This window comes from Adiantum capillus-veneris, chromosome 23, assembly GCF_014529385.1.
Source record: "Adiantum capillus-veneris isolate H3 chromosome 23, ASM1452938v2, whole genome shotgun sequence".
NCBI lineage: Eukaryota > Viridiplantae > Streptophyta > Polypodiopsida > Polypodiales > Pteridaceae > Adiantum > Adiantum capillus-veneris.
Window position 1 is genome coordinate 73,080,313 of NC_140953.1, and position 27,091 is coordinate 73,107,403.

The window sequence follows — 27,091 nt, forward strand, 5'->3', positions numbered from 1 at the left end:
AGGTTGTGCATGCAGAGATCGGACGGCCGAGAACGCGAGATGCCCCTCATTACGATGACGATGATGATGGACCTCCTAAGTCCTTCCTATCTTTTTCAATCTCTTCAAATTTCTCTCTGTAGACCCATATAATTTCCTATTTATATATCTTTTCCTCCTCTTTTCAGCGCCCCCCTCATTAAGTGCAACTTACCTTTTGTCTTGCAGTCGCTTGTGAGCGCCATTACTGCACCTCTCTCACACACATACTTTCTCTCTGTGTGAATCTCTCTCTCTCTCTCTCTCTCTCTCTCTCTCACACACACACGGATACGCACCGTAGTGAATTTCACTCTCGCACACACAGCAGTACATCTCATAGGAAGAGTAGAGAGAGAAGCACAAGCAACTTGAAGCAAGTGGATTGTGAGTGTGCATATTTCACCATCCCTCTGAGCTCCTCTTGTCAAACAAGGAGACTCTCTCTCTCTCTCTCTCTCTCTCTCACACACACACACACACACACACACACACACACACACACACACACACAAAGAGGAGCAACTGCCTTGTAAGCCCACACCACAATAGGTGACCAGACCCACCCCACACACAAGCACATGAGGGCTTCTTCACGTTACGCTTGACAGGAAGCGATTGGGAATCTAGGTGCATAGAGAAACCTCATAGTTCGATACACACAACACACACAATTGGCAAGAGAGGAAGTAGTTTGCCTGGGCTACATTTGACTGCTCCATTCTCAAGGCGTGCATGCACAATCCTGGTTATTAACCCTAATCTCTCTCACACACACAAAAACACACTCTCTCTCTCTCTCTAAATCTAGGGCTTCACAGACACCCACCAAAATATACACAACACTCATCAGTCTCACACCCACACACTACAGTCCTTTGCACACACAAGATCACTTCTCCCTTGTTAACAAGAAAACTCACTCTCTCTCTCTCTCTCTCTCACTCACACACACACACTCTCTTTCGCTCTTGACAATATCACTAACACACATACACTCTCAGTCTCTCTCTAGTAAAGCCCTAGATTTCTCTCTGCCATTAATGAGCGTCCCATGGTTCTGTGCACTTCCAACTCCCCAACTCCCAAGTACTCCTTTTCTTTTGGCCTTTTTGAAGCATTAAGGGAGTGACGCAGAGAGTGTGCAGGACACTTGTTCAGTTCTCTTGCTTTCTAGCTACTGACCAACTAGGACATCTTCATGAGACACACTCTCTCTCTCTCTCTCTCTCTCTCTCTCTCTCTCTCTCTCTCTCTCTCCCCCCCCCCCGCGCCTGTGCAGACACTTGGAAGCTTTAATGACTGCTGGCCTTTTGTGAATAGCACACAAACTCATTACAAATGTGAGACCCTCTCTTTACACATGCAACATTTGGGCTTGTCTCTTTGAAACCCACATCAAGCCCCTCCCCATTAATGCATTTTGTATACAACTCAATGCATTGGTATGCAAATTTGGCTCTGTTTGAGAGCAATATTGAGTGGATAAATCTGAAACAAATGACAAAAAAATAGAGCTTTTCTCTTTTCAGCAACTCAGATTCAGCCCATAACATTGCAGCTTCTGCAAACACAGAACATTCTCTCATGTTTAAGTGTCACATCTCAATGGTTGCTTGCAGAGTCAGATTGATCCCGATGGACCTGATGATCTAGTTGGAATTGCAGCGATTGCTCTACTATGAAGGCCGGAGGGGAGACTGTGACCCTCTCTACGAACAGCAGCTTTGGATTAGCAGGGGAAGGGTATGGTGGATTTGGTAGCAATATGCTATCAGGGACCATGGTGTCATCTCTGACGGCACAATTACAGGGCCGAAACACGCTCAGTACGCCAGGCTTGTCGCTTGGGCCGGTAAGACCACACTTCATTTCGAACTCTTTGATTCGACCTATGATCATTGGCCATTTGCATAATACAGTTTTGTCAAAGCAATGAAAGCAATCTTATGTACCAGGGTGTGCAAAGTTAAGTTGCCACTACATACATAGGGTAGCCTGATTAAGTAAATGGTTAATAGAAGCTGAGGTATAACTGATAATTTTTTTGGCCTACAAAATGCCTTAGTAAAGCATTGAACTCTTGGTGGCAATCGTGGAGCGTTGGATAAAGCTTGTCCAGTAGTGCCACATGGCAAGCTAAGATGGCAAAGTTTTTTCCTTAATCTTATTTCTTGTAAGAGAGGCAGAACCTAAGCCTTGTATTTTGTAGATGAAGGCCACTGTGAGAGATAGTTGACATTTTGTTTCCCTATTTCTATGTAGAGGGGCATTGAGTAGTGGGTTAAACACACTCTTTCTGATCCTCTTATGTAGGCCATTGTGACTTTTCTCCTTGTTTATAGAAGCCCTTGTTTTGGTGATAGGATGATAAGCTTCATGGTACAGCATATACCCTACAATCAGCTTTTGAGTGAGGTTTTCAAAAGTGCTGAGAAAGGGTTGGACACTCGAAGTTAGCTAAAAAAGAATGCAGGATTAAGTTGGTATCACTTAAGTGTACAATAGGGGAGCTTTGTAAGGCAAACAAGGTAGATTTTACAGAGGGTGGTCCCGTATATGGGCGGGTAAATAAGGCAATTTTGGTGCATGCAGGTAACGTCTCCCTTTACTACTAGTGAATCCCCCAAAGTAGGTAATAGGAGTGAATGTATATCATAGTGGGTGCAAGTGGACAATGAACTCAGGCTGATGTTTTATATTGTGAACTTTCTGTGCATGAGAAACTAGCTTCTAATTGTTATGTTTAATGGAGCTGAGCCTTTGCAGTGTTGTTTTTTTTGTTGAATGCAGCCAGCCAGTTCTGAGGGAGGGATGCTTGCAACAATGGTAGAGAGTGATTATGGGACCAAGCAGAAAGAAAATGAATCTGACAGTAAGTCTAGCAGTGAGAACATGGAGGGAGCATCTGGCGAAGAGCATGAGGTCGCTGCCGATCCAAGGCCTACAAAAAAGCGATACCACAGACACACCCTTCATCAGATACAGGAGATGGAGAGGTTGATCTGCTCTTTGCTTTACTGCATTATGGCTGATTTGTGTAGTGCACACAGCTCATGTGCTTAACATATTCCTATGTATGATTCAATTTATCATCATGTACTTGCAGGGGGAGGGGTCACTTGAAACTATGTAAACATAGCACGTGAAGTTCAACATGAGGGAATATTTAGAGCCCCACTTTCTATAAATTATTAACATACAGAAGGGTACCACTCAAAGATTGAACTAGAAAAGAGGATGTGTTATATTCATGAAAAATCTACAGATATAGGGTTATTAGGACTTGAACGCATGTGATATGGAGGGTTTACATATAGTGAACCTCGTGAGTCCCTCGTATAAACGAGGGTAGGACGACAATGTAGTGTGTTCTGTCGTTAACATCATAGCTCTTGCTTATGCATTCCACACATCATGCTTCCAACCCCAGCGCCATTATCTTGAGTATCTAGTTCAAAGTAACTAGTTCATTTAAACGGTTAGCTGGTTCAAGGTTGATGATGATCAGAGTGTGATTGACAAGTAGAAAGCTAACCGTTTAACTAGTTCATTTAAACGGTTAGCTGGTTCAAGGTTGATGATGATCAGAGTGTGATTGACAAGTAGAAAGATTCTTGCCTCACCACCTATTGTAGATCTTCCTGCAGGCAAGACACGCAAGGCACATCTTCAGAGTCGTCTAGGGGTTATCGATCCTTGCAGTGTAGTGATTGTCGCTTCTCTTGTGGGGATGTTTTTAAGCCAATATTCATACTGGTTCAGATACAAAGTTCATTAATGGAAATTAGTTTAACCTGAGTTACCATGCATGGTATAAGCATGTGTGCCCTCATCAATATTTACATGATATCGTTCTCATCTACAGGGTTTTCAAAGAATGCCCTCATCCAGATGAGAAGCAGAGGCAACTGCTTAGTAAAGAGCTCAACCTTTCCACCAGGCAGATCAAGTTTTGGTTTCAAAACAAAAGGACCCAGATGAAGGTGAAAAAAGAAAGCTAATGCTGCACATGTTTTTTTTTCAAAAGTATGCATGCACGTAAAAACATAATTCAACAAGTATTTGCATATTTATTGGTCTTATAATGGAATGAAAGCAGCACTCTTCTTTTTAAGACTTCTCCATCATGATTTATTATCAGGCACACCATGAGCGCCAAGACAACAGCGTCTTAAGGAAAGAGAACGAGAAGCTCAAAGCAGAGAACTTTGCTCTTAGAGACGCAGTGCGCAATGTGTCATGCCCAAGTTGCGGGGGCCCAGCGAACTTAGCTGAAATGTCATTTGAGGAGCAGCAATTGAGGATTGAAAATGTGAGACTTCGAGAAGAGGTGGGTCTTTAGTCCTCATGTTCACCTGAGGATTACTGAGCTTACCTGTTTTATATGTAAGAAAGTAGCTATAATATGATTGAGGGTAGTGCGCCACGTTCTTTAGAATTTTTGGCTTCGCTATGTGCGAGGGAAGCGTTTTTAGTCTGGCTGTGCACAATGTTATGATTCATTAATTCATGTATATGCTTCAACCCAGCCATCTTATGGAGCGGTACACGGTAATAATTGTCACATGATGCTTACATATACACATGTGATTTAGGCTTGTAACACATACTGAGACTTGAGTTTGTAAGCTCAGGACTGTCCTGTTTCATTGTGTCTGTGTGTGCGTGCGCGCATGTGTTTTCCTCTTCTTGGGGTTTCCCACCAGTAAAGCATTACCAAAATAATGTGTGTGTGTGATATGTTTATCTTCAACTGCCTCCTTCAATATAGCCTGCAATATAGTTGTACAAGACTGATCACAGGGTTTGTATTCTTGGGCATCAAAATTAATGCATACACTGAGAAAGATATAACAATATGATTGATAGGGAGACTAGTCATCTCTCTAGAGAACGTTTCTGATGAGTTTGTGTATGTATGATGCTGGCAGATAGAGCGCATCACAGCTATGGCAGCCAAGTACATTGGTGGCGGTGGGCGACAAGTACCATTGCCACCATTTTCTGCCTCTTCACCAACAGGGTCAGGAAGCCCACTAGATGCAGCATTGCAGGTCCCACTCCCCACAATGGGAGGAGGGGCTCCATCGGCCGAGCCAACAGTTGCAGAAATAGCGGCACGGCCTTTTGGATTGACAGAAGCCGAAAAGCCCTTGGTAGTAGAGTTGGCAGTGGCATCTATGGAAGAGCTTTTACAGGTGGCTCAAGCTGGGGAACCCTTGTGGGTAGCTGGTGGTAGTCAAAAGCCTGGTGCTGTCCAGGTGATGGAACAAGAGGTATACCTTCAGAGATTCCCAAGAGGGATTGGGCCCACACCTCCGGGCCTCACTTCCGAGACTTCCCGACACACAGGATTGGTCATCATGAATTTTACTTCTCTGGTGGAGTCTTTTATGGATGCGGTATGTTTCATATTCAGGTGCATGCATGGTTTCATAAGGTTGGCACACTTTCTATAAGTGTAGAATGCATATGGCTAGGTTGATACTAGGTTGGATATGGCTTGATTAGGAATTGAAGAGTTTTGGTCATATTTCTGCCCTACTTATTTGATTTGATGGCACCACATTGGTGTTAGCCTCAGTTGATCCCATGGCTGGAATCTTGTTTGATATAGCCTAACCATTTCTCGTTTCCAGAATCGTTGGGCTGCAATGTTCTCTTCGATCGTCTCAAGGGTGAGAATAGTGGAGGTCCTTTCAACGGGGGTTGCTGGAACTTATGATGGGGCTATTCAACTGGTAAGTGAACTTGTAAAGAGATTTGAGTATGTATCTGCTATTATGTAATGTCAAGAACTTCTTCTAGGGCAGCCTATGTCGAGTCTTTCGATAACCCAGTGTGGTTGGTACTGTCTAGAATCTTCTCTTGTACAAATAGGTACTTGGTATGGTGGACTGGTTCATTGAAACACCGGATTTCAACCACTAATAAGCAGAATGAAACTCTATAGTCTATCTATGTAGACATCCAAGCTCTATTAGCAAATGACAAAGCTCAACTTTCTTGCTTGTAGTTGAAGTTTGAACATACAGAGAATATTTTGCTTCAGGGGAGGATAGCACCCTTGTAGGATGCTTCCTGCTACTTGTGGGATAGCTTTTTTCCGTCCTCTCAATGTATGTCGTCCTCGTCGTCCTCTGCAGCTGGTTGTTCGTCCCCGTCAGCCCCATAGAACAACATGCAATCCAGAGGCAGTGTGTATCTTGAGATCCTTACAATCATACTCGTCAACCACTTTTGCTTGGGCGGAGTCACATTCTCTGCAAGAAGGCCTATCCCGGTGTCAAACAAATACATAAAACGATCCACGAGCTTGGGGTTTTGAGAAGCATTCACCAACTCCTTCTCATCCCATCAGCCACCATTGTTTTGTGACAGATTTGCTTTGGCACATTTCTCCGAGCTCACTGGCACCATTGCAAGCTTGTTTTAGGTTCCGATTCTTTGAGAGTTTTTCATCTCCTATCTGTTCAAAAGTTTCTACTCTGTTATCTCCCATGAGCCTCTCTAGGGAGAGAGGGCCAAGCCAGATGATTGAAAGAAGGAACAAAAAGCTGCAAGAAAGCAATCCAATGTCATGATGGAGCTTAGTGGCCCATCTGCCTCGAGATTCCCATGGGGGGTCAACAACCGTTGATCCCATTGCCTTTAAGACCCTGTGTTACTTAGTGCAGGAGGGACTCATTACTCCCCACGTATTCCGCATGTGCATGAGATAAAGCATGTCACATTAGTTCTCTTTGTCGATTACCCCTTTCGTGTGTAAAGGGTACCTAAGAGTTTCACCTTGTGTCCGCTGGTGGCTCCAATATCTCCTAGGATTCAATTAGAGAGTGAGGGCTGTTTTGTGGCTATGCCTGGCTGTACTTGAGGTAGACGTACCTTTTCCCGCGGTACTGCCCATGGATTGCCCAACCATAGGTTGAAATGAGATAGGACCCAATTGTTAGGTCATTTGCGGCTAGAGTCTTAGTTCATATTTTTATTTATGACTGAGGTGACATTTTTTTCTCAAGGAGCTTATTTTTGTGTCGTGGGGTTTTTAGTGGGCAATTAGACAATGGTTGTGCTTCCCATATCCCAAGATGTATTTGTTCATTCACATGTAGCTGTTGCGAGCGTTTTGGGTCATCTATGATCTCTCTCTCTCTCTCTCTCTCTCTCTCTCTCTCTCCATTGAGAGTGCACATGAGGATGGATTCTAGTAGTAGTAGTATTTTCATTCTAGCTCTTTTGTACCCAGACATGATATCAGACTCACTATTTTGTAACAGATTGGTCTCATAGGTCATTTTGGCCTTTTGAAGACGTTAATATAACATTTCATTTTCATCTCTCTCTCTCTCTCTCTCTCTCTCTCTCTCTCTCTCTCTCTCTCTCTCGGGAAGAGGGGAGACATCTAACTTGAGATGCTTGGATCTCCCTTCTCCGAGCTCAATTTTCATCGGTGGGCAGGTCATCAAAAGGGCCTTGCCAAGGGCATTAAGAGGAATATATATATCTTTTGACCAAGGCCGGGAACCAAGAGTTACTATGAAAATTGAGATGTTTGGATCTCCCTTCTCTTAGCTCAATTTTCATCGATGGGTACCTCATCAGAAGGGCTTGCCAAGGGCATCTAGAGGAATATATATATCTTTTGGCCAAGGTCGGGAATCGAGAGTTAAGGCGTCATTTTCGTAATCCTACTTATTGCCCGTCAGAAGGGCCTTGCCAAGGGCATTTAGAGGAATATATATATCTTTTCACCAAGCACGGGAACCGAGAGTTATTTAGAGGATCATTTATATAAGGCCGGAACGAAAGAGGGTCTTAAAGAGATATGCACCCTAGGCGAAATGAGGAACCTCCGCGTTGTCAAAAAGACACTACCGTACGCCAAATGAGGGATGGTGCAAATATTATTGGCGCAAAATTGTACTACAGCGTCCTTGCTTTGGGCCCGTCCAATTGCAAATCCAGATCGGATCTATTTTGCGATCTTACTATCTCTTCAACGTTACCGCTGTGTTGCCACTACTCCGATAAGAAGGGTTTCCTACCTACTTGTTTGGAAGAATTTCATCATTGTAGATTGGAGGTTCGGTGGCTGCCCTTGATCGAGAGGATCTTTGCTCGCTGTTAGAGGCTTGGATCATGCTCGAATCACTTTTTGCGTTGCACCTTTGACTTGGTATTAGAGCCACGGTGTGCTCTTGGAGTGGGTTTGGTGCTGTTATGGATTGATTAGGAGGACCCTCTTTATCGAAAACTTTCCTAGCCAATTCACAGCCCAAGTATTCTTCAGCTATGGAGACGGGTGAAGGTTTATATAAGAATATTATTTTTGATGGAGAAGTACACGACGAGGTTTTTTTAGACGATGGAGCAAAGAGCGACGAGAGTGGGCCTTGGGGAGATTGGTTGCAATCCTACTTCAAATGGCAATGAATGGCGAGAACTATGCCATTTGGAGAGTGACGATGATTGCCCTCTTTGGCTCATACGAGCTTGGAGGCTTTGTTAGTAGCGACTTAGGAGGCCAAAGGATCTAATAGGGGTGAAGCTGTGTGGGGATGTGTCAATGCTCAGATTCGGTCTTTCATTATCCTCGACAATACACCATCAATTATTAGTCATACATGACTAATGAAGGATACGAAGATGATTTGCGATCAACTTGCTTCTCCATATGATCGAGTGTCTCCGATGAAGCGGATTGCTTTAGAAGTGCAGTTGATGCAAAGCAAGCAACCATGAGAGATCATATCAACAAGATGCAAGAGCTTCAACAAGAGATACTCCATACGGGCAAGAAGATCAGTCGTGAGGACATGGCTGTTCAGCTTTTTGGCTCAATTCCCCAATGCCTCCCCATTACTCCAACTTCTATTCTTTGCCGATTACAAGTGAACGGTTGGAAACTAGTACTTGGGAGGAGATAGTTTCAATACTATTGGACTAGATAGAGTGATTCATTGCAGGGAGAAGTCGGGCTTTGAAGCCTTGGTAGATCCTTTCTTCTTCGTCGGTTACATGCCCTCCTATAGGTGATCTATGAAATTATTGGTTCGGCCATTTGAATATTGATACTCTTTGTTGTGCGTGTCGTTATTAGATCATTGATGGGTTACCAGATGTTGAGAGTAAGCAAGGACAATACACTTTGTGCATTAGTGGAAGCAGCATAAGAGGTTGTTCCAAAGCTCTCCACATATCGAGCTATTGCAGTTTTGGTATCTCCAAAGAGCATATTAGAGAGTGAAGCTTGTTTTTTTTTTTCGAAAAAAGATCCTTCTATTAGTTAATGAAAACTGCCCATAGGGCTACAACCACCTCTGCAAGAAAAGGCTACAACAAAACATGATGGAGAGACTCTCCCAATGAAAGAACAACATATATACAATGAGGCTAAATCAAGAGATGGGAGGAAGGAAGAGCCACACAGGTGGACGGTAGTGCCATCTTAGCACACCTTGGACAATGGTGTAGAAAGGCCCAAGGCGCCTGAGTCGAAGGAAAGCCTCGCGGCGCTCCCGCATGCGGTCGGAGCTGCCCTGTAGTCCCTCAAGCTGTCCTCTGAGAGTATGGATCAGCTCTAGCCAAAAGTCACGAACAGTCTTTGCTGGTGGCACAGAGCGAGCCTCAGAAATGCGGAAACAGCGGGCCCGCCAGATGAACCAAAGTGTCAGGCCATTGATGAGCTCCCAACACTCCTCTCTCTCACTGCACCACTTCTGTGGAGTAAGCTCTTCAAGCAGGTTGGAGTGTGGGTCGGCCCCCCTGTATCACTATCATCCTGCTGGTGGAAGATAGCTCAAACTGAAGTACCCGGCCCGTAAGAGTGGACCAAGCCGCTGCCCCCCAAGTGTACTGTCTAGCCGTGGAGAGAGTAGGCATCAGCCGAAGAACTCGTAGCCACACCTGCTGGGCCGAGGGACAGTCCCAAAGACAGTGACGCTCACTCTCCATCAATTGGTCACAGGCTGCACATGTGGCCGAGAGACCACTATGCACAAGCCAGCTCCCTATTGTTGTAGCTCTGTGTGCAACCAGCCACTGAAACAAAGTGACGCGCCTCGGCTGTCTGGAGTCCCACAGCCTCTGCCAAAATGTTGCCAAGAACTCGATTGTGAGGCCCTCCTCCTGCCAATGACGTGCTGCAGAGCGGGGCGGGCCTCTCTCTGTGCTGCAAGTATATGACGTCCAAGCCGAACAGTGTACTGAAAGAAGGGGACTCCTGGGTGGTCTGCAGAAGAGAAGGGGTCCCTCCATAGCCACTCACCAGGATCCCATTGTACTCGTGCCAGTGGACAACACTCCCAAGCCCATAGCCTCCAGTGTCTAGTCTCAAGAGCTGCTGGGTCAGGGTCTATGACGCAAGTCCTCCCACAGATGCCCACAACTCGGATCCTCTGGAAGCACCACTCTGCTACCTGCGGGGCCTCTACTGCAACTCGCTGTAATCGTCCCCAACCCTGAATCTCGAAGAACAAGGCTGGGATAGTCTCTGAGCAGGGCCTTACTGAAATGAGAACCTCTAGTCGTGTGAAGGCTCCCATCCACCGGAGTGCTACTGGCTCGAGAGGCGTGAGCCACTCAGCTGGAACTGACTCTGAGATGTCCTCACACATGCTCTACACCCCTCTCATGCCCTGTAGCTGGAAACCCTGCATCTCCTCTGACAAACCTGTGAACTCTAGCCAGTCACCTAGAGAGTGCGTTGGACCTGCTGCCATGGGACCCCAGGAAACATGAGGCCGACTATCAACCAAGTGGCCTCTTTGAGTGCTAACCATGGGGTTCCAGATGAGGGGCTGCCGTAGGCGTTCCTCCGTGCACGTCGGCTGTCTCTGCTCCAGGCCACGCCGTAAGAGCTCCCAAGATCGAAGCAAACTCACAGCAAAGCGGTCCTCGAGTCTTCTGCTGAAACCAACTTGGCACAACTCTGTAAAGATCCATCGGGTTGAAGGTTGCTAAGGGCCTCCTGGCTGAGACACCCTGGCACGAAGCCTGTGCAGCAAGAACTTCTTCCAGGGCTCCTCACTTGGAAGAAGTCCTCTGACTACGAACTTCCCAAGAAGGGCTCTGCTGTGCTGTGCTGGATCAATGATCCCAAGCCCTGCCTGAAAACAAGGAAGCGTGATGACCGACCAAGCCATCTTGGCTCGGGCTATCTGAGTGTCACGTCCTGACCAAAGGAAGTTCCTGATCAGCCTCTCTACCTGGCTGATACAAGAACTCGAGAAGATCTAGCAGGAAGTGATGTACCACATAGTCGCCAACAACACCTGGTTGGCAACTACTACTCTACCAGCTAGCGAAAGTCGTGCTGAGCCCAATGTAACAGCTTTCTCCTGATGGACAGGAGAAGAGGAGCAATCTGCCGCTCGGGAGACAAGTCCAAACCAACCTGACAACCCAAGTACCGAACTGCAGTCCCTGGGGGAATCCACTTGAAACCCTCTCCTGGCATCCAATCTGGCACAGGAGCACTACCAACCGAGAAAGCCACTGTCTTTCTCCAGTTGATCAGTGCGCCCAATGCACAACAGAAGGTCTCCAAAGCATGCTCATATATAGCACTCTGACTGTCAGTGAAAATGGTAGTGGGTGCCTGTTGACACTCACAAAGATCTGCCAATAACCTGCGTATCCATACACAATTAACTGTTGCCGTGAAAGCTGCCATGTACTCAGCTTCACAAGTTGATGTACCCACTGTGGGTTGCTTCTTGCTTAGCCAAGATATACATGCATTTCCCAAGAAAAAACAATTGCCACTTGTGGAATGTCGTGTGTCAAAATCACCAGCCCAATCTGAATCGCTGTAACCAAGAAGCTGCATAGAACTGTGCTTTCCATACATATCCCCCCTTGGAAAGAACATGGCAAGATTAGGGGTACCTGAAAGGTAACGAAGTATGCGCTTCACAGCCTGCCAATGATGCATACCTGGGCTGTGCATAAGTCTGCTTGCTTGTGAAACCCCAAATTGAATGTCTGGACGAGTGTTGCGTGCCAAATATATCAAGCAACCAATGGCTGCTGCATAAGTATGTACATCAAAAGGTTCTCCAGCATCATGCATGCTCAACTTTGATCCAGTTTCTACGGGTGTAGAGATTGGCTTACAATTTTGCATACCAAACTTGTCCAAAATTTTATGCAAATATTTTGCCTGCAACATGTATATGCCATCCTCTGATTGCACAAACTGAATACCCAAGTAATAATGTAGCAAACCAAGATCAGACATCTCAAAGGTTTTTCTCAAAGCATCTTTAAACGCTTCAATTTCATCTGCAGTATTACCTGTAAGAAGCATATCATCCACATAAAGTGTTAGCATAATGAGAACTCCATCTCTCTTTTTGACATACAAAGTACTTTCTGTTGGACTATTCTGAAATCCCTGGCCAATCAAATAAGTATGTATCTTCTCATACCATGCTCTTGGAGCCTGTTTGAGACCATACAAAGCTTTACGCAATCTACATACCTTTTGCTCTTGACCTTTTATAACAAAACCACTTGGTTGAATTACATAAACTTCTTCCTGCAAATCACCATTCAAAAAAGCAGTTTTGATATCCAACTGATGCACTTTCCAACCATGATGAGCAGCAATTGCAACTAGTGATCTAACTGTGGACGCACAAGAAGTAGGAGCAAAGGTTTCATCATAATCTATGCCTTTCTGTTGCGCATAGCCTTTTGCCACAAGCCTTGCTTTGTACCTGTCAACAGTACCATCTTGTTTCCTTTTTACCTTAAAAACCCACTTTGTACCAATAGGCTTTTTTCCTGTAGGCAAGTCCACTAGATCCCATGTATGATTCTTATGAATAGAATCAATTTCTTGCTGCATAGCATCTTTCCACTGAACACACTCTAAAGCTTGTTCAAATGAATCAGGCTCATCTGCATCACAAAGAGTGCTAAAGCAAGCCAAATCTACTTGCTCTCTGCCAAAAGTAGTACCAACACGTGTTTTTCGTGGCAACGGTGCATCCAACTTGCTATCCTGCAAAGTTTTTTGAACCCATTTAGGCAAGGTTCTTTCTTCCTTGAGAACTTCTTGCTCTTCACGCACAATTTCCTCTACATCATGAGGTGTCACATGCTGATCAAAAGATTGATCAAGATTATCAACCTGTTGTGATTCTTGATTCTCCACAAAAGAAGGAAGCAAATCTTCAAATACATCATGTGTCTGCATATGCGGTACATCAAAAGCAACCATAGGTTGAGCAGTAGTTTCTGCAAAAATTACATCACGACTTTCAAAAATCTTGTTTGTAGCAGGATTGTAAAGTCTATAACCTTTACTTCCACTACTGTACCCCACAAATATACATTTGATTGCCTTATCATCAAGCTTCCCACGTAACTGCTGAGGGATGTGAGCATAAGCAAGACAACCAAAAACACGAAGATAACTGACTGAAGGTTTTCTGTCATACCAAGCTTCATATGGAGTAATGGTCTTCAAGGCACGAGTAGGACACCTGTTCAAAACATGTGCTGCACAAGCAACTGCATCCATCCATAGCTTATGAGGCAAACTCTTAGCCTTGAGCATACATCTAGCCATCTCCATTAAAGACTTGTTCTTCCTTTCTGCAACACCATTCTGTTGTGGTGTGTATGGCATAGTGCATTGGTGTTTAATGCCTTTCTTTCCCAAAAAATCCTTAAATGCACCTGACATGTATTCACCTCCTCGATCGGTACGAAGAGTCTGTACTTTGCAACCTGTTTCATTTTCAACCATGGCGACATAATGTTGAAAAACTGCAAACACATCTGACTTTGCTTTGAGTGGATATACCCAACAAAACCTGAAAAAGTCATCAATGAAGGTCACAAAATAAAGGTTGTTTCCCAAAGATGGCGTCCTTATAGGACCACATACATCACTGTGTACAAGCTGCAACTTTCGTGTCGCTCTAACTGAACCATCCTGCGAAAATGCAAATCTGTGCATCTTCCCAAGAACGCAACCTTCACATACATGTCTTGGTGGCATCTCCAATAAAGACAAATCATGCACCATATTATGACGTTGTAAAGTCATCAAACTGCCATAACCAACATGCCCAAATCTAGCATGCCACAACTCAGCATCCTGCATGGCCTGAGTCTTTGTTTCTGCAATACATACCTGAATCTGTTTTTCATAACGATCCAGCACAAATAGTCCATTTTTCAGCGTACCTGTAGTGATAAGAGAATAACCATTCTCTCGATCTCGTACAACACATCTGTCATCCTCAAAAATGACATGAAGACCATTTTTTGCAAGAGAGGATACAGACAACAAATTCTTCTTGATCCCTGGAACATATAAGACATCTGGCAAGCATAAATCTGAACCATCTGAAATGGTAATCAAAATCTTACCAACGCCTTTGATTGGATAAGAAGCATTATTTGCACATGTCACCTTCTTTCCTGCTGGAGCTGCATCCAATGAACAAAACAAATCCTTCCTTGAAGTTATATGCCTGGATGCACCACTATCAAAGTACCAAATCATTTGTGTCTTGTCAACACTGTAAGCAGAAAAATCTGAACATACTACAAAAGCATAAGAATCCTGCACAAAGTTTGCAGACTCTTCTTTAGCTGTAGAAGAATCACCAGAAGCTGAAACAACCAAACTTGACTCCTTCTTTTCTTTAGCAATTCGCTTTTTACACTCACTAATGTAGTGACCAGGTTTCTTGCAGTAGTGACATTTACCTTTCTTCTTGGACTTGTCGGAATCACCTTTAGACTTCTCTGAAGATTGTCCTGCACTAGACTTGGAGTAATGAGCACTCTCTTTACCCTTGTTTTTGTTCTGTACAACAAGAGCATGATCCATACCATCCACCTGTAAAGACTTGTTCTTACGTGATTGATCCTCCTGCAATAGCAAAGCCACTAACTCTTCAAAATGAAGAGGCTCATGATTAGCTCGCAAAGACAGAGTCAAAGAAGTCTGAAAAGTCAAATAGGATGGTGGTAGTGAATTGAGTGTTTTGGAAACCAAGTCCTTCTCTGGAATCACTTCATCAATGCTAAGCAATTGCTCTTTAAGATCCCTGATTTTTGTAAGATGCTCGACGATATTGTCACCTTCGTCTATCTGTATGTTGTCAAGTTGTTTCTTCAAAAACTCTATTCTGGCAGCGTTTCTTCCTCCAAATATAGCTTGCAGAGTGTTCCAAGCATCCTCAGAAGTTCTGCAAGATCTGATATGTGGTGTGATTGTCCTCTTTATGGTTAAGGCAATCACAGCCATAGTTTGTGTATCTTTAGTATCCCATCTCTTTTGCTCTGGAGTGACTTGTGAGGGTCCTGCACCAACAGCTGCACCACGACCAGGCGTGGCAGGTGCAATGCTACCTGGACGAACTTCATCTCCAGATACATAATCCCACAATCCTTTACCAACCAAAACATTTTTGGCCATAAAAGACCAAAGAGAATAGTTGGTACCATCCAATTTGTCTTCGGATGTAAACGCACCAAAAATCTCTTTCTCCGTAGATTGAGCCATACTGTGGATGCACACAAGAGAGCAAAAGAACTTCCAAGAGATTCACAAATCTCCTCTCCAATGCAAGCAAAACTCTACACAAAATCTCAGCACAAAGCTAAGACAAGCTGCTTCCCAAAAGAACTGTTTACCTGAAGAAAATTTGTCAAAAAGCACATCCTCTTGATCTAAACGCCTCCGAAAAGTAACTTCTGCTACGTTGCTCAGAACAAAATTCTAAGGGCTCGAACGGCTTCGAAAGGGGGAAAAACCCAGAGGGAGAAAAGTGCCCCTGGTGAAGCTCGTATACACACTAACACTACTACATGTCTACAAATCCCCCCTGTAGTGATAGTGTGAATCCGTACAAGGTAGCAGATCATCTCAACGTCTAGTAGCTCATCTCCCCGAATAGGGAGTGCTAAGCCCCGTAGACCAACCTGCTGTGACACCAAAAGTTTGCTCATCCGCATAGAACAGAAAGAGAAAGGGGGCAAGAGGACAACCCTGTCTGACCGAGCGTGTGAGTATGAAGCGCTCACCTCTACCTCTTGCCAAAAGCACCTGACTATGAGTCTGTCTGTACAAAGCTGACACCCCTCTGATCCAAGCATATGAGAAGCCCATCCTACGTAGAGTGTCCTCTAGAAAGTCCCAGTCAACTCTGTCGTATGCCTTCTCAAAATCGAGAAGAAGAATCACAAGGTCCTCACCTCGCAGCCGTGCCAAGGCAAAAGCCTCCCAGAAAGTAAAGATGTTGTCAAGGATGCTGCGTTCCTTGACAAAACCTGTCTGAGTCCCATGCATAAGGCTCTCCAAAAGTGGTTGAATCCTCAAACTCAAAGCCTCGGCAAGAATTTTGTAGGCTGAGTCGAGGATGGTGATGGGGCGCCACTGTCGAATCTCATCCAAGGAGCCACCCTCCTTGGGAATGAAGTAGATTAAGCCCTCACTCATGCTGTCAGGCATCACCCCTATGTGCAAAATGTACTGAAAAGCACTACAAAGATCTGGGCCAAGCAGGTCCAGTACTCCAAGAAAAAGCTGGGAGTCAACCCATCCTCACCTGGACAACTATCACGAGGGAGGGCCCTAAGAGCCGTGTGCAGCTCCTCAAGCTGAAGTGGCATCTCTAGCCTCTCACGCATCTCCTCTGTCACAAGACGAGGCATCTGTGCCCAAACTTGCTCCCTGCATGCATCCTTCCACTCTGGCTGAGGCTCAGCCGACAGTAACTCACGGTGAAAGTGAGTAGCAAGTGCACACATATCCTCGGGCTCACAAGCAACTGACCCATCGGGCCTCCTCAACTGATTGACCTTGGCATGCGAGTGCTGAGGTCCTGCTGTCTCAAAAAAACCACCAGTCACTCTGTCACCCACTTGAGTCCACTGAGATGACTGTTTGTGGAAGGCAAACTCATGACGCCTCTCCTCTGTGCTAGCAAGCTCCTGTCGAGCCTGCTGTAACTGCTTCTCCAACCATGGACTGTCTGGATGCTGCTCCTGCATCCTCTGTAGTGAAGCAATGCCTTGTCTGAGACGCTGCTGCTCCTCTCTCACTGCAGCCCGGCGAGCCAGAGACTCCTGAAGAAAAAAGTGGCTAAGCTAAGCTAGACCTGAGGCCACTTTGTTTGCAGGTGGAACGTGGCTGTCGATGCCCTCTGTCCAGATAGCCTCTACCCTTGCTCCGAGTGCTGAGTCCAACAAGACCCTCTCTGGGATGCGAAGCATTGTGCTCCCACTCCTCTGCCTGTTTGCCACTGTAAGGATCACTGGTGCATGGTCCGAGGACAAAGGCGCTGCCAGGATGTCCATTGATCCCCCCAAGTCACTGAAGTGGTCACTAGTGTAGAAGCGATCTATCTACGATAGATTCACTCCCCCCACTCTGCGGCCCGATCTAGAGAAGTTAAGACTGTTTGGGGGTCTCACAAAACCAGAGTGCTGCCATATATCCGAGACCCTCAAAGTCATACACAACCTCTCCCAAGCTGCCAACTGGACTCCATGCACAGTAGCATGGCTACCACCAATCCTGTCAGAAGGGTCCTCCAACATGGTGAAATCCCCTCCTATACACCAATGATCGGCCTGCGGCAAAGACTCAACAATCTGTGACGAAAACTCTGCACGAGCACTCGCCACATTGGGCGCATAGATGTTCAGGAAGCCCACAAGGACACCCTGAATCTGCATAGTAATCCACTGAGCCCTGCTTGGCACAATAATCCCTTTGCCCACAATGGCCTGTTGTAATGAGTCTGCAATAGTCATACATACCCCACCTTGGATGCGTCCTGGTCCAAAAGCAGTTGACCAAAAGATATCATATCGTCCACGCAAAACCTGACCACTTCGCCGAATGCGGCTCTCACACAGATGGTGCTCCTGAAGCATAAGGAGATCAATCTCTCATCCCACAAGGCAAGGTACTTCTAGGAGTCATCTCTCACAGACAGTCATGGATTGCTTCTCGGCGTTTGATGCGACGAAAAAAGAGGGCGTTTTTAGCTTGATTAGAGTAGGATTTGTACCAGCGACATTCTCTCCCACCAGTCATCGCTTCTACGGAGGTATGGGGTCAATATACATCATGTCTCTACACAATGTCGGGGCAGCGACCTCTTCAGGATCCGCCAAAGCCATGCCCACACGCATGTGCTTTCTTTACTGCCGAGATGGTAAAGGTCATTGATAGGATGAGGACTAGGAGGGCATATGATCATGATGGCCTAGTAGCAGAGCATTTTATACATGCTAGAGATCTGCTTGCAAAGCTTTTAGTAGTGATGTTCAACCGTGCCATGTGCGAGAGCCTACATGATACTTGTCTACTATCGTACCTATCTTCAAGTCAGGGCACCCTATGGAGCCTGGGAACTACCACACTATGGAGCCTCGGAACTACCATACTATCATGATTGGAGACACATTGGCATGATTGTACACATCCAACAATTGAGTAGACGGGCAGAGAGAAATGGTGTACGAGCAGTAGGACAGACGGGTCTCAGGAGAGGTTTCTCTACTCTTGATCATATTTTGACACTCAAAGCCATTATTGAGGAGGGGAGATCACGTGGGAGACGGCTCTATTGTTGCTTTGTGGATTTCCGCAAAGCTTTCGATACAATGCCCAGAGCTAGATTCATGCGCAAACTGCAGGAGATGGGGGTACCCACGGAGTTGATTTGGGGGATCATGGCTCTATACCAGAGTTACCGGGGAACGTCCCCTAGCCGGCGTTCCGGGGGCAGTCCCCTTTCAGAATGTCCCGGAACGTCTGGACGTTTCGGGTGGCCAGTGCAAACCGGAACTGCCGTTCCGGAACGTTCCAGAACGCCCCCGGAACGTTCCGGAGTGCCCGTGGAACGGCCAACGGCTACAAACAAATTTGGCAAAAATTGCAAAAATTGAAGTAAATGTTTGGGCTTCTTTTTCAAGTGTGCAAGGCCTCAAGGACTCATAAAATGCACCCCCCTCCCCCTTTCTCTCCACAAGCTAATCCTCAAGGCTCAAGCTCTCTCCCTCTCACACTCTCAAGATCTCTCCCTCTCAAGACTCACTCTCTCAAGTCTCAAGGCTTCAAGACGTCAAGCTCTCTTCCTCTCCCTCCCACTCACTCAAATCTCTCCCTCTCCCTCTCACTCTCTCTTAGTCTCTCCCTCTCACTCTCTCTTAGTCTCTCCCTCTCTCTCTCTCTCTCTCTCTCTCTCTCTCTCTCTCTCATCATCTAGTCATAGCAAGGTTGAATGGTCTTCGAAACGAGTTTTTTGTGAGTATTAGAGTCAAAGGACTCTAATACTCCTTGTATTTAAACACAAGGAGCTAAAAAATGCAGTATTTGGGTGTTTTTTATACCTCCCGTTCCGTGCCATTCCCATTCCGGACCCCTAGCCGTTCCCCCGTTCCGCGGGGATCTTGTCGCCATTTTCCGTTCCGCGTTCCGGGTAACTATGCTCTATACAGGTCAGTAGTGGGGCATGTAGAGGGGATTTCTGATTTGGTTCAATCCACTATTGGGGTGAAACAGGGCTGCCCGATATCTCCTACACTATGGGAGCATGGTTGGGAGGGACATGGATCCCACTATTGTTACATGTTGATGATAGTGTTGATTTCTGACTCCTCGGAGAAGATGCAGCATCATTTAGATGCTTTGTACACATTTGCCCACGATAGTGGATTGTCTGTGTTAACGTGGGGAAAACCAAACTTATGGTGTTTAACACCACACCAGAGTGGTGAGCACCCACATTTACATATGGCCAGGAGACACTGGAGTTTACAGATGCATATACCTATCTTGGGATAGTCTTCAGTGGACCGGTGTTTTCATTGAGGAGAACAACAGATACTAGATCGACGAGAGCTTATGAAGCCTTGGGAGGTTTGGAGAAAATGTGTGTGCAGGTTCAATTTCAGGAACCTTGAACAAAGCTCTAGATTTTTGACACTCTAGTGGCTTCAGCTATGCTTTACTGAGTTCAGATTTGGGGACCCTCGATGGACCACCATGGCAGATCTGGTAGCATTGTTGGATGGAGATGTATGGAGAGACCTTTAGTCTCTATTATCTCTCTGATGATTCGGGCTAAGCCCTTGATGCCACATGAGATTATTCGAGCTGAGCTAGCTGCCCCCACCCCTCGTGGTCGAGGCACTTACTAGATCAATATCCTTCATGCGTGATTTATGGGACCTTGCGAGAGATAGATATGCTCGACTAGACCTTGAGTCATCTCAACAGCTAGCGCTTCAGGGAGATACAACATGCTGGTATGGGCAAATGACATCATGGTTTCAGTCACATGGTTTCAGCATGGATAGGCTGCCCTCGTTCTAGTACTCCTTGGATGCACCCCCCCTATTTCTCACACGGACAAAGATCAATAGACTGAAACGTCAGGATTTGATTCAGCTTGATACCAGTAGCACATGGATACAACCGGACACAGGGGCTGGACACGAAGATGTCTTTCTATAGAGATTATCTTCTCCAACTAACAGAGGATGGATATGTGATCCGACAGGCCTATGTGGACACTCATTTATCCTATGGGATACGATGAGCTATTGGTCAGATGTGCACATCATCGCATCAGCTAGAGACAGAGGCCAGGATATACCTGTTGTGTCATATAGAGCCAGAGACAGAATTACATCACATTTGTCATTGTCTATCTAGAGAGGGCTTTGGACCGTTCGCTAGAGTCATTAGATATCAGGATTATAGATACCTCGGGTTTTGTTTGCTAGAGCTGCGCAGACACAGGGAGACTCTTTAGGTATTGTGAGACATTCACAGAGGGAGATCACTGACTTCTTCAGAGCAGAGACTCGGCAACGAGATGAGCATGCTTCACAACAGATTTCAAAGCCCACCTATACCAGAGGTATATTAGTTGACAGAGCCATTGAGCTTGAGAGAGCTAGATGTCCACATTACGAGGGCGACCACGACATGGACGGAGGGTCCATCAAAGGATCAGGACTATTCTAGCACGACATGGGAGACGTCTAATACGACTATTTACAGAGGCGGACATTGACGAAGCTCTTCAGCGACCGATGCAATACTTTCTCGGAGAATGCCCGATGTCGGGCATCCTCGGGCATTAATGATGATGATGATTTTAATTTTTCACTTTACTTCATTTTTATTTTTATTTTTGTACCGAGACGTTGGATTAGATCCACCAAGCTTGTATCAGTTTGGTCTCATAGGTCATTTTGGCCTTTAATATAACATTTCATTTCATTATGTGTGTGTGTTGTGGTGTGCCAGTATGACTATTTACAAAGGCGGACATTGACGAAGATCTTCAGCGACCGATGCAATACTTTCTCGGACAACGCCAGATGCCGGGCATCCTTGGGCATGGATGATGATGATGATGATTTTCCGGCTGACGATTTTAGTCTTTTAGTTTTAGTCTTTCCATTGGATTAGATCCACAAGGATTGTATCAGTTTGGTCTCATAGGTCATTTGAGCCATTTGAAGACGTTTAATATAACATTTCATTTCATTTCATTTGTGTGTGTGTGTGTGTGTCAGTTTCTACCTTATGAAATAGAGTGAAGTTTAATCATGTGATTGCTAGAAACTGTATTTGTGGTTGTTATGTTGGAAATAATTACTTTGTTGATCCTATTGATGGTGTCTTTCCAGATGTATGCAGAGTTCCAGGTGCCTACACCCCTCGTGCCGACACGGGAAAATTACTTTCTAAGGTACTCCAAGCGTGTGGACCATGTATGGGTGGTTGTGGATGTATCCATTGATAGCCTGCGTGGCAACCCTCCAGCAGCTCTTTTGCGTTGCCGAAGGCGTCCCTCTGGCTGTGTGATTGAGGAAATGCCAAGTGGCTACTCTAAGGTACCTATGTAAAGTTGTGAAACCATGATTTGGCTTTAGTGTTTTCTGTTATGCTCTTGTGAGGATAGAAGGGCGCATTTTGTGAAACTTGATAGTTTTTAGTCACTACCCACATCTGAGCTTCAGAGAAAGTATAAGTGAATTTGTTTCTGCGTGTGCATGTGCATGCAAACATATATCGAAACCTAGTTTTGAGTCACTACCCACATCTGAGCTTCAGAAAAAGTATATGTTCGCATGTGCATGCGAACATATATCGAAACCTAGTTATATGCCCACTATTGGGTGGCCACTGCTGACAACGGTTAGTCGGGATGTCGTACAATCTTGTGGATACCATGCATGATGGCCTGATGGTTATATTGCCTTATGAGGTTGACAACCATGGTCTTGAACCTGCAGTTTTCTTGAATGCCGAGTCTGGGGTTTTCTTGGATTCTCTTAGGATATACATCTAAATTGTATGGTGCATTTATTCAACCTTTACAGATCACTCTATTGATGCATCTTTATGTCAGATCAATGCTCTCATGAATACAAATTGCTCCTAAACTAAAACCTGATCTTTGCCAGCCAAATGAAGTAGTTTCTACATGCTCATTGATACCAATGTCACCTAAGTTAAAACCGAAGTACCTTCGGGATACATGTTCCTTGATCCAAGGAGCTTACATTCCAGAACCTTCTAAAGATGGAGGCATTGTGTTTATCGATGACACTAGCAATAGGCTTGATTTGGAGCAATATATTTCTGACTTTCAAGTTTTGGACAGGAAGATACATGACGCGTGTGCCTTCAGTGTGTAGCATGAGGAATGTGCTTTATGTCTCTAGCATGAAGATTGTGGTTTGACTTGGCTACATGAAGCTTTGTAGGCATTTTAAGATCTTTTGTAGCAAGCCATCATCCACTAAGTTGAGTGTGGTATTAGGAGGCGGTGCAGGACCAGAGATAAAAAGAGAGAAAACTATCTTATCAGAACATAGTGATTGAACCTTTAGAAGTTCCTTTTTTGTTGCATTAATTCTTTCTATCTAAGCTTTTTTCTAGTGCTAGGCTTCATCGTGGCTGAGTCTGCCCTTATCTCCGGAGTCATGCCAGAGACTCAGTACATTGAACTTTGTGTTGATGTATGTTCATCATGTGTGTCCGCGCATGGTGTGTGGTGTTAGGAGCGTATTTTACTACCTAGGTCTACAGCCAGTGTTGGGCACTGATGACGTTAGTGGGGATGTTGTAGTATTTAGTCATTACTATGCATGATGACGTTGATCATTATATTGTCTTATGGTTGGGTGACCACCATGTAGCTGCACCTTCCTTTATAGGTGAATTTGGGCGCTTGGTGGATTCATGTAGGTCTATATAAGGGGGGCTACTTGTCCTCATTAACGTAGGATCACAAAAACCACCTTGTTGTCCTCATAATGGATTTGACAGTCTAGCTCCCTCCTTTGTCTTTTCTAGTTCTACAGGAGTTATCTTTTTACCACCTTGTTGAGAGAGTCTGGCCCATGAACCACAAGGCGTGTCAATTTTCATCTTATTTCGTGCCTGGCCATGTGCTTTCAACAATTTCCATCTGCTGCTCAGTGATGTCAAGCAAATTGTGCTTGTGCTTTGTTCTGTCTGTTGGGTGGTAGTGAGGTGGAGTGTGCAAGGTTGGTTGCTCAATAAAGGGGAGTCAGAGATAGCTGTGTACATTATAGGTGTTTTCCAATAGCATGCATGTGTAGAAATTTGAGCATCCCAACTTCAAAGTCAAGATTAGTTTCCACATACTAACATATTTCAGGCTTACCTCAAAGCATTTTCTCAGGTTTGGTACATATACTTGCCCATATAATGTAGTTGTCCCATCATAGGGTACACACGTAATGAAATCTGTAAAGCAAGTTATCAAAAATCTACAAGATTGTGAAATTGCCTTGAATTCTCACAATGTGCTTCAAGGGCATTTTTATGGCACACCTATTGAGCTTGTTTCGGGTGGTAGCATACAATACATGATGTATGCTGGTATTGGTGCTTTCTCTGTGGTTATCGCATCATGTAGTCATTGTGGAAGAGGGAAAATGGAAAATAGTGGTGGAAGGAGTAGCGGCACCAAGGGGAAAAAGACCAGAGCAACATGCATTTTTCCCCCTTTTTTCTGCTTCTTGGGGCGGGGGGAGTGTTGTAATGGCTGTTTGGGCATCAGCAGAGGGAAAATAGTGGTTGGACCAAGTGAAGGAATGGTGGTACCGAGGGGCAGAAGACAAGAGAAAGGGTGTGGGGGTGACGAAGACATGCATGCATGTGTAAGAGAGATTATAGCAGCGAGGGCTGTGCAAAGAAGTACTGCATTGCATTACAAAAAGAGAGTAAGAGTGTGAAATGCAGAGTTGGACAATGCTATTAACTTTTTGGAAAAAGGAAACAGGGTGTGAGCTTTCCACTTGGTGCTTTCTAAATGTTTTCCAATTTCTTTGTTAAGGTTGAGGTTTGAATCAATGTGCTTTTTGGTGCTAGTTTGATAGTCTTTTTGTTGACATCTTCTCCCTCTTAAATGCGAGGTTCTGAGCACCAGATTTCTCATTTCAATTCATATACATATTCAAATTTGAGATGTGTGATGGCTGTCACTGCTAGGTTACATGGGTGGAGCATGTGGAAGCCGATACCAAAAGCGTACACAAGCTCTATTCACCTTTTGTGGACTCTGGAATGGCTTTCGGAGCCGTACGTTGGTTGTGCACCTTGCAGAGACAATGTGAGAGGATTGCCAGTGTACTCGCCAACAACATCCCTACTCGAGATTTGAGCGGTAAGAATATTTTCTGTTCAGCAGCAAGAAACATGTCCTAGATGGTCCTTCTTAGCTACTTAAGGATGTGTCTATGAGCTCTTGCTTTGCTTGAATCCATGCTTCTGTGAGGCGTTCGACGGCGGACCATCGACCACTGACTTTTGCATGGCTTATAAATATGATTGCACCAGTAGAGTATGTGTGAGTGGGTGTGTGCGCGTGCATGTGAGGATGCACATGTGTTGTGCCCATGACTGAGTACATGCATAGGCATATTGTATTAGGCATATTGTTCAGAACTCCATCTCAAAGGTCCTGTGCCACATCATAGGCATATGGCAACGGAACTTTTCAGGTGCAGGGAAAAGTGGCAAGATAAAGAACCAAAGCTATAACATTGGCCCTAGCATGCTTTGATACAAGCATCCATTCCCACTATTGTCACACATACAAGAGTGCCTGTTATTTTCAGAGCTACATGGGAAAATTGATCTGGTTTGAGATAGAAGGAATTTTGAAAGAAGGAATTTGGTTAATTTCAGTGATACCAAACCCTGAGGGAAGGCGGAGTATGTTAAAGCTAGCAGAGAGGATGACAAACAATTTCTGCGGGGGCGTCAGCGCCTCAACTGCACAGACATGGGTAACTTTAGCTGGAAGTGGAGCAGATGATGTTCGTGTCGTTATTCGGAAGAGTGTAGATGACCCCGGAAGGCCTCCTGGAATAGTTCTGAGTGCGGCGACCTCCCTTCGTCTTCCTCTTCCCCCCTCCCGGATCTTTCAGTTTCTTCGGGATGAACGCTTTCGTACTGAGGTACAAGTGATTCTCTTAGTTTCTTATACTGAGCCTGCAGTTTTGATGAGATTTGTGGAATCTTTAGTGCTTGTCTCGATTTGCTATCTTAGAATGTGGCTTACTATCTTCTTTGCAGTGGGATATCCTCTCAAATACTGGTTCAGTCGAGGAGATGTTTTATGTGGCTAATGGACAAGACCCTGGCAATTGTGTCTCTCTTCTCAGAGTCAATGTGAGTATATTTCTACGTTAACACTTGTAGCCTTTGAGCTTTTAAAGATATACATCAAACTACTGCTTCTGAATGGAAAAGGTTATTAATAATGAGTGTTTTGTCAATGCAGCCCACAAATTCAAATCAGAGCAATATGCTCATCTTGCAAGAATGTTGCACAGATGAATCATGCTCATTGGTCGTGTATGCACCAGTCGACATCGCCGCAATGAGCGCGGTTTTGAATGGAGGCGATCCTGATACCGTCATGCTCCTGCCTTCTGGCTTTGCCATACTTCCCGATGGGCCACAAAGCCGCACTTCAGCTCTCAATAATTCCATGTCAACGACCAGTTCGGCTCCACCACTAGCCTCTTCCCAAGGCAGCTCTTTACTTACAGTTGCTTTCCAGATTCTAGTAGACCATGTGCCGACTGCAAGGTTGTCGCTAGGCTCAGTTGCAACCGTTAACAAGCTTATCTCCAACACCGTCGTTCGTATCAAGAGCGCTCTTTCTTGCGAGGGTGCATGAAGTTTTGGCGTTAAGCTTTTTATAGGTGCTGTAGCTCTGCATGACCTCTCAAATGCAGCTCATGTTATACCATACACAAAAGTCCTCCTCATCAAGCTGTGTAGATATAGGCAGATTGGTCTTGTTTAATTCCTTTCTGAGGGGAAATCAACACCTTTTTAGCAAAAGCTTAGTATTATCAAGGGTGTTGATTTTTCCCTCAAAAACAATGAGGGAGTGCCTCATGTACAAGCTACCGGGTATGGTTTTAGGCGATTGGGAAGGAAAAGAGTCAAGAACGCACCACGAATTACCCTTGCTAAGTGGTCTTTTAGAGTGTTATCCATGCAAAAGAGATCAAATCACAGTCAATGGGGGTATGCGAAGGCGATGATTGGGATGATTTAGGGTCTGGCTTCGCAGATGGAGTTGAAATTTGACACAGATGCCAACGCACCATGATTTGCACAGAGAACTCTTTTACTAAGGAGTTCTATTTTGCAAGTTTTTATGTGATATTTTTCAAGTCTGCTCTGTAGAATCACCCCAAAAACCTGCCAGACGCAATGCACAGACAGTGCAAGCAAATGTTTGGTCTCTGTATCGTGGCAATTCGACCTTCAAGCAAGAAATGTGGTTCGGGCATTGACTTCGACATTCCTCACCCGCCCCCCTTAGTGTCCATATGTATGCAGAAACATTTTTATGTAATAGCAATCTGAATGTGTTGATGGGGATTATTATGCTGAATCCATCCTCCTGTCTCTCATCTTTTGCTTCCCAGATTGAGAAGTCTCTCAGCACCTGAGTGTATCATGGCTTTATCTTTGTACTTATTTCACACATCTTACTATTAGAGTTGTCCT

The 27,091-nt window shown here is 45.0% G+C and overlaps 1 protein-coding gene across 2 annotated transcripts; it reads left to right on the forward strand.

The window, feature by feature from the left end:
- Positions 1–261: 261 nt before the first annotated feature.
- LOC147427971 (homeobox-leucine zipper protein HDG2-like) lies at positions 262–27,091 on the forward strand. Of its 2 annotated transcripts, none has more exons than XM_086496590.1 (12): positions 262–1,361; positions 1,641–1,873; positions 2,812–3,017; positions 3,887–4,004; positions 4,163–4,351; positions 4,953–5,423; positions 5,661–5,762; positions 21,709–21,915; positions 24,548–24,722; positions 25,247–25,518; positions 25,637–25,732; positions 25,845–27,091. In XM_086496590.1, exons 2-12 carry the CDS (start codon positions 1,700–1,702, stop codon positions 26,244–26,246), a joined length of 2,412 nt encoding a protein of 803 aa, XP_086352716.1. In that variant the 5' UTR covers positions 262–1,361; positions 1,641–1,699; the 3' UTR covers positions 26,247–27,091. The 2 variants fall into 2 exon arrangements, with proteins under 2 accessions (XP_086352716.1, XP_086352717.1); XM_086496591.1 differs by having other exon boundaries at positions 1,687–1,873.

Excerpts from the sequence above, each read along its gene's own strand:
- LOC147427971 (XM_086496590.1), top strand. The coding sequence starts at position 1,700 with ATGAAGGCCGGAGGGGAGACTGTGACCCTCTCTACGAACAGCAGCTTT. Across the intron at positions 5,763-21,708 it reads ATGATGGGGCTATTCAACTG|ATGTATGCAGAGTTCCAGGT; the intron begins GTAAGTGAACTT and ends GTGTCTTTCCAG. Across the intron at positions 21,916-24,547 it reads TGCCAAGTGGCTACTCTAAG|GTTACATGGGTGGAGCATGT; the intron begins GTACCTATGTAA and ends TGTCACTGCTAG.